Genomic DNA, 13,297 nt, shown 5'->3' with positions numbered 1-13,297 from the left:
AAAAAAGAAAACAAGCAACGGTTCTGCCCAGGTAGGCATCACACCTTAAAGACCTGGAGGGGAAACAAAAGGGACATTTTCTACTTTATTTGCTTTCTCTTTATTGAGTTATCAAGGGGGTGAACTACTATGTCGCACGTGTACTCAAAATATATGTATAAATTTATCTAAATCAAAAAGAAAACCTGACATCATCATCATATTGAATATCCATCACGGTGGAAACCACAGATGGCACCTGTTTTTTACGAGAGAAAAGGGAAAGGGGAATAGAGAGGAAAGAGACACCGAAAGACGACAACCAGTAGAACAATCTAGTGGTGGAAGAGACGGATGCCCTGCTCGACAAAGGTGATGCCCAGCTTCTCGGCAGTCTCGAAGACGGGGGTGTCGTTCTGGCTGCCAGTAGGGGCGGCGATGTACTTGACACCTGAGCGGGCGGCACGGAAGACGTTGTCGATGAAGGGGAACTAGTGGAGACAATTAGCATTTGCCACAGAAGAGTGAATGTGGGCGGATATGAAAGGGGATTACTTACGAAGGCATCGGACGAGACAGCGACCTCGCCAAGCTTCTCGAGCCAAGCCTCACGCTCCTCCTGGGTGAAGGGAGCAGGGACCTCCTCGAAGACACGCTCGTACTCGGCGGTCTCGGCGTCGGTGCGGGGAGTCTGGCCTGAGCAGAGCAGGTCGATGGCGTTGGACTTGTCAGCACGCTTGGTGCCCTGCTTCCACTTGATGCCGATGACGCGCTCGTGGAAGCGCATCCACCAGTTGTCGGCCTTGTCACCGGCCAGACGGGTGCAGTGGATACGGCTCTGCTGGCCGGCGCCCAGGCCGATGATTTGGCCATTCAGGGCGTAGCAGACGGAGTTGGACTGGGTGTACTTGAGGGCAATGGTGGCGACGGTCAAGTCACGGAGAGCAGCCTCGGGAAGGGAAGTAGTGTTCTTGGGGGTGATGACGGTGTTGAAGGTCTTGCTGGGGGAGATGACGATGTCGTTGCGGTGCTGGGTCAGCTGGACACCGTACAGAGTGCGGGTCTCCTCGGGGGCCGGGGTGTAGTCCTCGTCCATCTGGAGGACAAGGTACTTGCCGCCCTTCTTCTTGGAGAGGATGTCCAGAGCCTCGGGCTCGTAGCCAGCGGCGATGACACCGTCGGACACCTCACGCGAGATGATCTTGGCGGTGGGGACATCGACGATGTCACTGAGGGCCAGAATGTCACCGAAGCTGGACATGCGGTCGGCACCACGGGCACGAGCGTAAGCCTGAGCCAGACCGGAGGTCTCGATGCCCTTGATATCGTCCACCATGTACACCTTGCGCTCCTTCTCGTTCAGGGGCACGCCGATAGCGGCACCAGCGGGGGAAACGTGCTTGAAGCTGGCAGCGGCGGGGAAGCCAAGAGCCTGCTTGAGCTCCTTAACCAGGGGCCAGGCGTTCAGGGCATCGAGCAGGTTAACGTAGCCAGGAGATCCATTGAGGACCTTGAAAGGCAGCTGGCCCTGAACCATGTAGGCAGAGGCGGGCTTCTGGTGGGGGTTGGTACCGTAGCGCAGCGAGAGCTGCTGCTGACCGTTGCCAGCATACTCCTTGCGGAAAAAGCCTGAGATAGCGGAGTCGTAGTCGGCAGTCTGCTCGAAAGCCTTGAGGGCGTACTGCTTGCGGCTGGCATCGGTGATCGCGCCGGCCTCGAGCTCCTTGAGGAAATCGGAGTAATCGCGGGGGTCTGACAGGATGGTCACACGTTTGTGGTTCTTGGCCGCAGCACGGAGCAGAGTCACACCACCAATATCGATCTCCTCCACGGCCTCATCGATGGTGACGTTGACCTTGGCGACGGTCTCCTTGAAGGGGTACAGGTTGCAAACGACGTAGTCAACCTTGGCGATCTTCTGCTCGGCGAGGTCATTCTCGTCGGACTCGATATCACGGGCAAGGATACCACCGTGCACGGCAGGGTGGAGGGTCTTGACACGGCCACCGAGCATCTCGGGGGCGTTGGTGATGGCAGAGACATCCCTGGGATTAATTGTCAGTGCCTGGACTTTGTATTGATCTTGACACTTTCTTAATTGTGCCATTGATGATAGAGGTAACTCACTCGACAGGGAATCCAGCCTCACGGATCATCTTAGCGGTACCGCCAGACGCGAGAAGACGGACTTCCTGCTTGACCAGACCCTTGGCCAGGTCAAGCAGACCAGTCTTGTCATAGACGGAGATGATAGCTATTCAATTCCAAAATAAGGATATTAGAATTGACCTTGAACTGTGACAAATAATATCATAGTCCGGGGAACTATGAAGTCCAAGAGCGACATACCGGACTTTTGAGACATGATGGATCCGACGGTCGACACTAGATCTGTTAGAGAAAGAATCCCCAAAATAATTCAACCGGCAATTGAAATAATGGATCAAAATGACATACCTAAAACCAAGCGAAGAGGGTATAGCAAATGACGAACTGAAGAAAAAGAAGAAAATATGACTCCGCGGGGTCGGACCGATTGCGGCGGCGGGGCTTCGATAGCAAAAGCTATATTACGTGATCGACCTCAGCCCACTGTGGCGCCAGCCAATAGAAAGCCAGATTTATGAAGGAGGTCTTAGCGTGGCACGTGATCTTGGGATACATAAGAGATTTCTCAGAGGCGTCATTTCTCCTTTTTTTTTTCTTCATGAACAACGCAAAACTCACATTCTACTCAAAAAGCGTTCCTACGAAGACTTGTCTGATGAAGTACGGAAATCGTATAGAGAATGGAGACCAAGTGCCAACTGGCAAAGGTGTCGATCTTGGGTGCAGTGCCTGCTGACCTCTGGTCATGTAGTAGGGATTGCAATGATTGATTCTACATACCGATCAATTTAGTAATGAATATCATTCAACTTTTTCTTGAAAACTTCGCCTTTCGTAAATATTGTAGGCCTGTGGGTTCTTTAATCTCCTACAGAGTACAGTTTCTGGCGTAGTGGGAAGTCAGCGGAGCCGATTTCTATTACGATTCTTTATCAGAGCCATAAATTATTTCAGATGTACATTAAACGTTCCCTGCCCTGATATAAGGCCGCTCCCCAGCGAAACTCGAGTCCTTCATCCTGAACCAGGAAAACTCAGGCGCTTTTCGACCCTCATGGCTTCATGACATCTCTGACGCCAGCTCCGATGGCAAGCTGACGGCCAACATTTCCAAAGCACACGCACGCGCAGAAAATGACACTCGCAATCCAAGTGCCGACCGCAATGCTCTCCTGGGTGATACCTGCACCCAGCACATTCTCCAGTCCTGTTCCATTCAGAAGAGTGGTGCCGACTGACGGGCCAGTCGATATGGGCACAAGCTCTGGCTTGAGGCCAAGAACCACTCCCATGCCGGCCAATCCAACGGTGGTCGAGAGGACGAAGCCAGTTGTGGTGCGGTCAATCAGGTACCAGAGAACGGGGTTCGCGAGCGCGAGGGTCAACGATGCTTGCGTGGTAGATTCCCAAGGGAGTCTCCGCTGGACGAAGAATCGAGATGTCAGCATTGTCCATAGAGATAGAGAAGAACGGGAAGCGTAGAAAACAACAGCTGTCCACTTACCATAGCAAATGCAATTCCGACAAACGCTCCAACACTGCGCGCAACAGTAACCCAAGACGGGGTGCGGTCCTCACTGTCCTCCTCATTGGTACCCGCAAGCTTCGAATCAGAGTCGCCCTCACGGCAGCTATCCAGCCAAGGAAGCAGATTACCCAGAGCAATACCAGCCAACCCCCAGAAGCCCAGGTACTGCCATGAATCGTAGTAATGAATATTCTCCAGCTTGACGGGTGTAATCCAATGGTTATCATGAAGATGAACCGTAATCACACCGTAAGCAAGACCAAAGCCAAAGAGCAGCACGCTGCTCAATGCCTGCGGCAAGATCACGCCCCGGAACAGTCCATGGCTCAAGCGCGATCGGGTCCTCCGCAGCGCCATCCGCCGCGGCTCGATGGCCGATTTCTCTGCTGCGCGCTGTAATGGTTCGGGCGGGAACTCTGCCGCCGGACTGTTGGCTTCCGTACCCCAGGGACTGGATTCGTCACGGAACCCGTCAAATGCCGTCGGCGAGTAGATCCCGTACAGTGTCGAGGAGGTCAGGTTCATCACTGATCCCGTGCGGCTCACATTCGCTGAGTTCGCGGCGTCTGCATTCGGGTTCAGGTACTCAGTGCCTGTTGACTCTGCCGGCGTCGGAGGTCCGGATGACTCCGTGGAAGCAGGCGTCAGATCGAATGGTCGTCTCGGACGCGGACGCAGGATGCGAGGCTGTTCGGTCATGATGGGTAAACGGGTTCTGGTTTGTCTCGTGTGTTTATTTCAAGGCTCCTCGTTTCTGTTGGGTGCTCTGGGAGGGGACAGAGAGTCTTTGCGACGAAAGACAAACTGTGTATTTTGTTTGCCCAACACGATTTGGGTGACTTCAATTCTGTAGGTAGAGCTGTAATATATTGTACAGGATGCTTTGTGCGCGTCTGAGAATGTGTCAGGTGAAATGTGCAAATATGGGGAAAGGAGAGAAATCAAGAATGGAGAATGGGGCAGCTTAGCGGGATATGACGCTTACCGGAAATATAAACTTCCTCGGAGCAATTGGGCAACAAGGCCTATCCTGGTATCTGTCTATCTGTCTCAGGTCAAAACCAAGTTAATTCGGGTTGGGGAAAAGAGGGAAAAGTACAGATTGTCTCAACAAATTTGTCTTAGGAATCCGCTTCGTACTGTTGGCTACACCGAACTCTACAGCATCTGTATCCACTGACACCGGACTTCCCGTAACTCGTATGATCGAGCTTGTGTGGTTGAACGGGTATGCGATATTTGAGATTGTCTGTGTGAAGAAACAATTTGCAGCTATGGAAGTGGGCAGATGAAGAGAGGAGAAAGAGGGGGGGGTTTATCACATGCAGTGCTCATCGGAGGTCAAGGTAGTACTGGCCACTTATATCAAGGCCTTGGGTGGAATTTGACTTGAAACACAACCATTACAGAAGGGAATAATACGCCTAGAGAACAGGAGGGGGAAAAAAAAAGACAAACGAAACAGTAGATCGTGATACACAAGATTTCGAAGCAAAAAAAACGCCAACCCTATTAGTCTTCCATCGCGTCGTCTCCATAACCTTCCCCGCGTGGGCCAGCTGGACCCCTCGGGGCAGGGGACGAGGCTTCATGTCGTGCGTAACCATTGGCGCCTTCATAGGCTGAGGAATTTTCATCACCGTCCACATCTTCTTCGTCGTCCTGATCGTCAGAGAAGTCCCCTTCCTCATCGGCTCGGGGGGGCACGTCCATCATCTTCTTCACCAGAAACCTCGCCAAGGAGTTCGCGGTCAAGATCGTCCAGCTCCCCCTCTATGTAGTCCTCGGGTCCGTGCTCCGGGTCCCAGCTTGGGGTACCCACAGCTGATGGCCCAGCTCCCAACCCATCAGGATGGGCGTGTGTGCCCTTAGCCTGTGACGCCGCGGCTTTCTTGGTAGTGCCAGGGGTGCCTGTAACACCCGTAGACTTGCGCTTGGCAGCAGCACTAGGGCGAGGACGTGGACGAGATCGGTTGTTGGAGTTCCGTACATCAGCTTCCAGGGCTGCTTTGGCCTGGTATCGCTCCTCGCGCTCCCTCTTGCGATCCTTCTTGGGGCCATTGGCTTCTGTATAATCCCAGCGGTCGAGCCGGCGGGCAGCCTTTCGCACTACAGAGAGAAAGACGCTTGCACATTCTCCAAAGTCATCCTCTTCTTCCGGGTTTGGGAAGAGGCCACCCTTGCCCCATGATGTTTCTTCGTCATCTGTATCGTAGCCCTCGGGCAGGCCCTGAAGCAAGCGACCGTAGCGCGCGAAAGGAATCTCACTCTCCCGTTTAGCACGGAGAACGCGGTATGCGTTTGATTTACGTTTGGCCAGCAGATAGTCAATCCTCTGCCGACGATTTTGCTCCACGGCTATCTGGTGCTGTGTAAGTGGCCGCATCCGACGCATAGTAGGTGCTGAAGAAAGCGAGGGCTCTGTAATAAAGCGATTAAGGACTGGATGATTGGGACCCGGAGGAGCGGGGGAAGCATCAGGTGTATGTTCCATCCTCGTTTTCAAGATGAGTCGCTGTTGGCCCGCAGCTCGATTAAGTGATGACTCCCGCTTGGCCTGTTTAGGGCGCGGACGAGAGTGGCCAGGGGTCATATCATCGTCCTCGTCATCCAAGCTGCGTTTAGCAGAAGGATGGAGAGGGGTGGACATAGCAGAGCCACGACCTCCCATACCAGAGTAATCTCCTGCGAATGATTCTTCGTCAAAGCCGTATTCTGCGGGGAATGTTAGCGTTCTGAAAACGTATAATGACAACTGTTCAAAATGTCGAGCTCACCTTTTTTGGGGCGCTTGGGAATGCGCGGTAGTGGTTCCTCTTCTTCCAGGATGCCTGCGCCAAATGTCAGTCAAGTCCCATTTTCAACAGCAGTCAGAACTAAACACATACGCTTGCGCTCTAGTCTTTTAGACTCCCCGTACTCCTGTTCCTCAGGTGTATCTAAATTCTCCTCACTGGCTTGTTCCTCTGTCAGGATGTCAAAGGGAGGTACTTTCAGAGGAAGACCCTCGGACCCCTCGCCTTCCACACCCGGACCAAATGGATTGTTCAGAGCAGCCTCACGACTGAAATCGCTTTCTAGGTACCACCACATCAGCCAAAGGAACGCCCTAGCGCGACTTTGGCTGCTAAGTGTAGATCTCATGACCAGGTCGAAGAAGTCTCGCGGAGGAAAGAAATGTGTTTCTGACACTTTGGGGGCATACTGCGCCAGGACAAATATCAAGTTCACTGGGTTGGTTCGAGGTATATTTTGTCGCTTAATCTTCTCCAAAGTATTCGGTTGGTCTACATCCTCCGAGGCGCCCTTGAGGATGGACTTGAGACGAGGAGCATCCTGCAGCTGCTTGTAGGCGTTGGAGTCCTGATGCGCTTGTAGTGAGGGAATCGAGTGGTAGGTTCGGAGTTGAGCACGCATTTCGGGGAAGACTAGAGAAAACAAGACAATAGCAATTAGCACGGAGAGGGTAAATTATGGTTGGCATAGCTGCAAGCGTACAGTTTAAGGTAGTGTTCATGCGACCGAAATTGACCAGCAGACAGACCATAGCCATATTGATAGCCGCAGGTTTGTCGTTCTGTAACTTATCCTTCAGAATCTTGCTGGTCTTGCTGCTCCGGGCCATTGCATTGATGTAGACATCGGCGAAGTCCAATCCCTTCTGTCCGTCGGGATACCGCGTAAAAACGGGCGTTTTGTCCTCAAAGACCAGCTTCAGGAATTGGTACTGGATATCTTTGCGCCATAGGGGTATGCCATCATCTTTCTTCAGGTGCCGAATCTTGTTGCCGGAGTACACAGAGCCAATTGTGCCGTTCGCTTGCCGTCTTGTACCGACCGTCGCGCTAGCGGTCATGCCGTGAGACTGATCGTCCGCAGCTTCGGACGCCGCGAAGGACTCGTCCATCATGCTGTTTTCGAAATCGGCCATGTTGGGGGTTATTGAAACCGATAGGTTCGCGATCAGATTCTAGGAGAATCGCAGGTTATAATGTGGAGTGCCCCCCTAGGAGCCGATAAAAGAGGCAGAAATAGTATAAGAGAAAAGAAACGAAAATAGAAAGGATAAAAGTGAAAAGGAGTGCCAAGCGCAAAAAGGGAAAAGGGAAAAATGAAGTTCAAAAGCCGGAAAAAGAGGAAGAAAGCAGAGCCGAGTGGCCCATGAAGGTATAGCTGGTGTGATATCTACCCGTATCAGAGACCTCACGCGTTTAATATGCGACTATTGCCACGCATTTTGGATTATTTATAGAGCAAAGGAATAACAAGTACTTTGGTACTTTTGACTTGGATTAATATATTTTATAAGACATTCATCTAATAAGTAGTTAGGAACCTCATTTAGTTTACTATCTATGTTGTATGGTGTTTGTACATTTTACATCTACCTAGGTACATATGTACGTATTAATCCTATATCTTACATCTACATCCTACAAGGACCTACTTCACCTAGACCATAATAATTGGAAACACTTTTTCGAAATTGCATTGGATAAGAGAACTTTCCTTCTCGTGGCCATCCTAGGGCCGTTGGTTCGCTTTGTCCCTCCCAATCCGAACCCGAGAATTCATAAGTATATCCATTCTTCCGGCGGCGACAGCGTCCTATCCCCCGAGGTCCGAGAAAAATGACCAGAACAGATAAGGAAATGAAGCGAGATGCTCCTATTCGGAGACAATCAGCCTCCACGGACCCGAAAGCAGAAGACATGCAGTTGCAGGTCAAGCCAACGCCATACAGAATGCAAAGAATACCCATTTTTGGTTTCGAAACACACCAGCCGCGCCGCGTGATGCAGCGGCGAGATAACCAGTATCCGAAAAAAAAAAGCCCGGAGAAAGAAAGCGCACGTTATTGTTTTCGAAAATCGAAATCGACTGCAGAACGCACGAGGGCAGCAACAGAAACAAATGTCCGCCATGAGATACCGACGCTGTAAAAAGTCTATGCTGCACATGATGAATGCAGCCATAACAACACCGAGAAGATCAATGCGAAGAGAAAAAGAGAACTTTTCGAGATGATGAAAAGTCATCAATCTCCGCTCGGCGCACGCGCGTCACTCGAACGTATCCCCAATGAGGATGCTCGAACATAAGGGGTATCTGACGAGAGCGGACACAGGAAAAAAACAAAGAAAAGAAAAGACAACGCATTCTATGATGTTCATGCAGTGTCGATCACGGGTTGCCCGGAGATAGTGGCGTCTCCCAGGAGCAAGAGAAGGAGATCGGACTGCGCGAATGCCTCGTATCTATACAAGGCAATATTAAAGGCCATGGATAGAATCAGCGAAGAGAGACATGAGACGAACAACAAAGGAAAAACCAGATTAAAGCATACGCAAACGGGGAAAGTATGAATCTAAAAACAAGCATAGGAAAGTCGTGCAGTCATGACAAAGCCGTCCCTGAGAGATAGCACAGGTAGAAAAGAACTCAGGGACTCAATCTGATCGTATCCGTCAATGAGAGACAAAAGAAAATAAAGCAAGGGAGCCAATCAGACCCGAGGGCATCGTCAAAAGACCACGACTGATTTACCACCAGGAAGATGGGCCGGAGGAGCCGGAGGGGTTACCGTAGCCACCGCCGCCGTAACCACCACCGTAGGAGGGAGCAGGAGCACCATAGCCGCCACCATAAGAGGGGGCAGCACCTCCAGAGCCAGCGTAGCCGCCGGGACCGCCAAAGCCACCGCCCATGCCGCCGGGGATACGACGCACGTCACGAGTAGCCGCAGCACCACGGCCACGGCCACCACCACCACGGCCACGACCGCTGAATCCGCTACCTTCACGGGCAATGCTCTCCAGGAAAGCGGGAACCTCCTGGTGGGCTTCCTTCAGAAGCTCGAGCAAGTCACGAACAACACCACGGTTGCCACGGTTGAAGAAAGCAGTGGCGATACCAGTGTTACCGGCACGACCAGTACGACCAATGCGGTGAACGTAGTCGTCAATGTCAGTGGGGAGATCGTAGTTGATAACGTGGGTCACGTTAGGGATATCGAGACCACGGGCAGCAACGGCAGTAGCAACCAGAATAGGGCAGCGACCATTACGGAAGAGCTCGAGAGCACGCTCACGCTCGCGCTGGGTACGGTCACCGTGAATGGCGGTCGCAGGGAAACGCTGGTTAATGAGGAAGTCGGAGAGCGAGTCGGCCATGCGCTTGGTCTCAACGAAAATGAGCGTCAGACCAGTGCTGCCGTGGGTGTGGAGAATATCCAGCAGAACGGAGCGCTTGTCGGCATCCTCGACATACTCAACCTTTTGGGTGATGTTCTCCGAAGTACTTCCGACGCGACCAACGGACAAGAAGATGTAGTCTTTGAGGAAATCACGAGCAAGCATTTGGATATCGCGGGGGAAGGTGGCCGAGAACATGAGTGTTTGGCGATTGTCAACAACGGGCATGTCCTCACCCTCGACAATGCGGCGAATCTGGGGCTCGAAACCCATGTCCAGCATGCGATCAGCCTCGTCAAGAACGAGGTACTTGATGTTAGCCAGGGAGATACGGCCACGCTCAATCAGATCAACCAGTCGACCGGGGGTGGCAACGAGGAGGTCGCAACCACGCTCGATCTGACGAAGCTGGGAGCCGATGTCTGCACCACCGTACACGACGCAGGGGCGAACCCACGAGCGGTAAGCGAATTTGCGGGCCTCCTCGAAGATCTGAGAGACCAGCTCACGAGTGGGAGCAAGAATGAGGGAGGTAGGGTAAGCCTTGCGCTGGCGGCCGTAGCTGAACTGACCACCGCCGCCCTGGACAGGGGCGGCAGAGGGACCGTTCTGGAAAGCCTGAGAGAGGATAGGGAAAAGGAAACCACCAGTTTTTCCGGAACCGGTCTGGGCACAAGCCATAAGATCACGGCCGTTCATAACGATGGGGACCGAGTACTTCTGGACGGGAGTAGGAATGACATAGCTGGCAAGCTTGATGTTGGCAATCAAGTGGTCGTCCAGAGGAGGGTTGGTGAACTGGGTGACAGGCTCCGGGACATCATTTCCGGAGGCCTCAACGGGAATATCATCGTAGTTGGAGAAGTTGATTCCAGTCTGCTGCTTAGAGGGGTCGTTGGGCACTCCGAACAGTTCGCGCTCCAAGCGAGCATTGGCGGGACCGGGAACGTGCTTGCCGTCGCGCCACTGGCCATCGCCTGATCCACGGGCTTGCTGACCACCACCGCTGTAGCCGCCGCTGCTACCACCACCACCATAAGAGCCTGGGTTTCCGTAAGCATTGGGATTGAAGGGTCGGAGTTTTCCATCGGGAGTCCAGCTGGTCATACCGTTCGCGGGGCCACGGGGGCTGAAGTTGGGAGCGTTAGCGTTGGCCCAGTTGCCACCGTCACTAGAAGACACAAAATCAGTCGCCGCTTCACGATGTTCAGTATTTCGTGTACTGTACCGAGGACCACCGAAGCCAGAAGGAGCACCAGCGTTAGCACTGGGGGCAGGGCCGGGACCACGCTGACGAAGGTGGGGAGGAATGTAGGCGGCACGGCCAACAGGGGCGTTACCCTGGGGGGCGTGCTGGGACTCGTTGAGGGAAAGGTTTCCCATTTGCAAACCGTCGGCCATTTTTGCGGTGGAAATGTCTGTTGCAGCGCAAGAGTTAAAAGGTGTCCCGCGTTGATGAAAAGCAGGTGAAGGATACTGCGTACAGTTTTTTTCTGCTTCACCGGGAAAGATTCGTTGGTAGATAAAGCACAAGTGATCTGCAAAAGATACTTGCAAAGAATAAGAAATCCACGTAAAGTGTACCTTTAAGAGAAGAGAGAGAGAAAGAGAGAGACGGTGAAAAGATCAAATCGCTTTTCTGTTTCAACTCGATAAGAAAAAAAAAAAAGATCGAGTGGCAAACAAGAAAGCTCAGGAAAACCACAGAGTAGATGGAAAATGCAAATCTCCCGAATCTAAGAACTCTAGAGAGAAGAGAGAGTGAGAGTGAGTAGTGAGAAAAAGGGATGATGGAGGGGGGTTGAATCAAGAGAAAGAGAACGGGGCGGATGAAGTCTGTGGGAAGGAGGCAACAAAAGTTGGAGAGTTGGGGCGCTGTGTGGCTATTGGAGGTACATTAAGGGAACCTACTTTTATAGTGTGAGTGTCTGCTTACCAGAAGTACCAACCAGGTACTTACCGCCACTGAAGAAATTTCAGTTGCTGCTCGCGGGCGGTCTGGAGATCCATGTCTGACTAAGACAGGAGTCGAGTGATTTGACTGGACCAAACCTTGGAAGTATATCACCACCTACGTGACCACAAGGAAACATCCATAGATGATCTATCAATTTATGATGATGAGAGTCACCGGGCATTGAAATCCAGGGTTTAGGGGTGGGCCGAGGCCAAAGTAACGTATAATTGATCTAACATCCTCTCTTATGCAACATATTGTTCTTTCTCTTGCTGTTGCTGTTGCTGCTGGCCTCGCCGACGGGCAATCCAGATACCCACAACGGCGACCAGAACGAAGAAAATCATGGCCGGCTGCAGGGAGTAAGATGGCACGGCGGCCTCGGGGGCATCGGGAGCATTGTCGGTGACACCCGGCTCTTGGTTGAGTTCTTAAGATATCCAACATCATCAGCCACTTCCGACCAGTAGCAGAGGAAACATCGCGCAGACAGTCACCTGTCTAGAGCTCATCGCTGCTACCTTTGTCCTCGGTCTCGGTCTCGGGCTCAAGCTCGAGCTCACCGCTCTTCACTATCTTAACCGCCAGCTTGGGCTTGTCGCCGGGTCCCTTGGGAACGTTCTGGATCTTGTCGACAACCTCGTAGCCCTCGAGCACCTCTCCGAAGACGACGTGGCGGCCATCAAGCCAACTGTGTGGTTCAAGTCAGTTATCGTACCAACGAAATCATTGCAGGGGATACGAACGAGGTGATAGCGGTGGTGATGAAGAACTGAGAGCCGTTGGTATCCTTGCCAGCGTTGGCCATGCCTAAGAATCGTCAGATCCCTGTGAGATTGAATCAAAGGAGTGGAGATGCCTACTCAGCAGGCCCTTCTTGGTGTGACGCAGCTTGAAGTTCTCATCCTTGAACTTGTTGCCGTAGATCGACTTTCCGCCGGTGCCTATACATACTTAGTATCATGCAATCTAACCTGCTCGGAAGCTCACAAACCATCGCCCTTGGTGAAGTCACCACCCTGAATCATGAAATCCTTGATAACACGGTGGAAGGTAGAGTCCTGGTAACCAAAGCCCTTCTCGCCAGTAGCCAGAGCGCTAGAAGTGGGTTAGCATATGCAGGATAGACATTCGAGGCCTTGACATAGCAAGTTCATCATACCGGAAGTTCTCAGCGGTCTATCCAAAGTAACAATGTCAGCAATGAGTCTCAATTGCTAATTCCAAATGGATATAGTTCTACGAACCTCAGGGACGGTCTTGCCGTACAAGCCCATCACAATGCGACCAAGGGACTCATCTCCATGTTGAATATCGAAGTAGACCTGTCACCAAAAATCAGAACTGCTTGCATATAAACTAGGCCAGAACATCAATGTCAATCACCTTGGAGGTAATCTTAGGGCCGCGAGGTCCCTTGGACTCTTCGGCCTGAACCAGCGCAAAGCCGACGGCGAAGACCAAGAAAAGGGACAAGAATAGATTCTTGAAATACATGTTTGCTAATTGCCACTGCTCTAGTAGGATACA

The 13,297-nt window shown here is 52.1% G+C and overlaps 5 protein-coding genes across 5 annotated transcripts; all 5 read right to left on the bottom strand.

The window, feature by feature from the left end:
* Positions 1-314: 314 nt before the first annotated feature.
* N7519_009878 (phosphoribosylaminoimidazolecarboxamide formyltransferase/IMP cyclohydrolase) lies at positions 315-2,344 on the bottom strand (the record flags this gene model as incomplete). The annotated part of the gene is made up of 4 exons (XM_057296651.1): positions 315-470; positions 539-2,024; positions 2,107-2,233; positions 2,329-2,344. 4 exons carry the CDS (start codon positions 2,342-2,344, stop codon positions 315-317), a joined length of 1,785 nt encoding a protein of 594 aa, XP_057144533.1.
* Positions 2,345-3,140: 796 nt separating this feature from the next.
* N7519_009877 (INSIG family protein) lies at positions 3,141-4,315 on the bottom strand (the record flags this gene model as incomplete). The annotated part of the gene is made up of 2 exons (XM_057296650.1): positions 3,141-3,509; positions 3,593-4,315. The coding sequence occupies 2 exons, from the start codon at positions 4,313-4,315 to the stop codon at positions 3,141-3,143; spliced, it is 1,092 nt and encodes a 363-aa protein (XP_057144532.1).
* An 813-nt stretch (positions 4,316-5,128) lies between these two features.
* On the bottom strand, positions 5,129-7,547 carry N7519_009876 (uncharacterized protein; the record flags this gene model as incomplete). The annotated part of the gene is given in 5 exon segments (XM_057296649.1): positions 5,129-5,335; positions 5,349-6,331; positions 6,394-6,447; positions 6,505-7,044; positions 7,115-7,547. The coding sequence occupies 5 exon segments, from the start codon at positions 7,545-7,547 to the stop codon at positions 5,129-5,131; spliced, it is 2,217 nt and encodes a 738-aa protein (XP_057144531.1).
* Positions 7,548-9,159: 1,612 nt separating this feature from the next.
* Positions 9,160-11,211, bottom strand: N7519_009875 (DEAD/DEAH box helicase; the record flags this gene model as incomplete). Its single annotated transcript, XM_057296648.1, has 1 exon — positions 9,160-11,211. One exon carries the CDS (start codon positions 11,209-11,211, stop codon positions 9,160-9,162), a length of 2,052 nt encoding a protein of 683 aa, XP_057144530.1.
* Positions 11,212-12,012: 801 nt separating this feature from the next.
* Positions 12,013-13,264, bottom strand: N7519_009874 (uncharacterized protein; the record flags this gene model as incomplete). The annotated part of the gene is made up of 8 exons (XM_057296647.1): positions 12,013-12,185; positions 12,289-12,458; positions 12,514-12,577; positions 12,631-12,711; positions 12,762-12,865; positions 12,930-12,946; positions 13,015-13,092; positions 13,154-13,264. The coding sequence occupies 8 exons, from the start codon at positions 13,262-13,264 to the stop codon at positions 12,013-12,015; spliced, it is 798 nt and encodes a 265-aa protein (XP_057144529.1).
* Between the last annotated feature and the right edge of the window lie 33 nt (positions 13,265-13,297).

This window comes from Penicillium mononematosum, assembly GCF_028829835.1.
Source record: "Penicillium mononematosum strain IBT 11891 chromosome Unknown utg000005l:1.0-9366267.0:1.0-9372171.0, whole genome shotgun sequence".
NCBI lineage: Eukaryota > Fungi > Ascomycota > Eurotiomycetes > Eurotiales > Aspergillaceae > Penicillium > Penicillium mononematosum.
The sequence above is the reverse complement of the archived record's forward strand: the minus strand, read 5'-3'. Positions and strand labels throughout refer to the sequence as shown.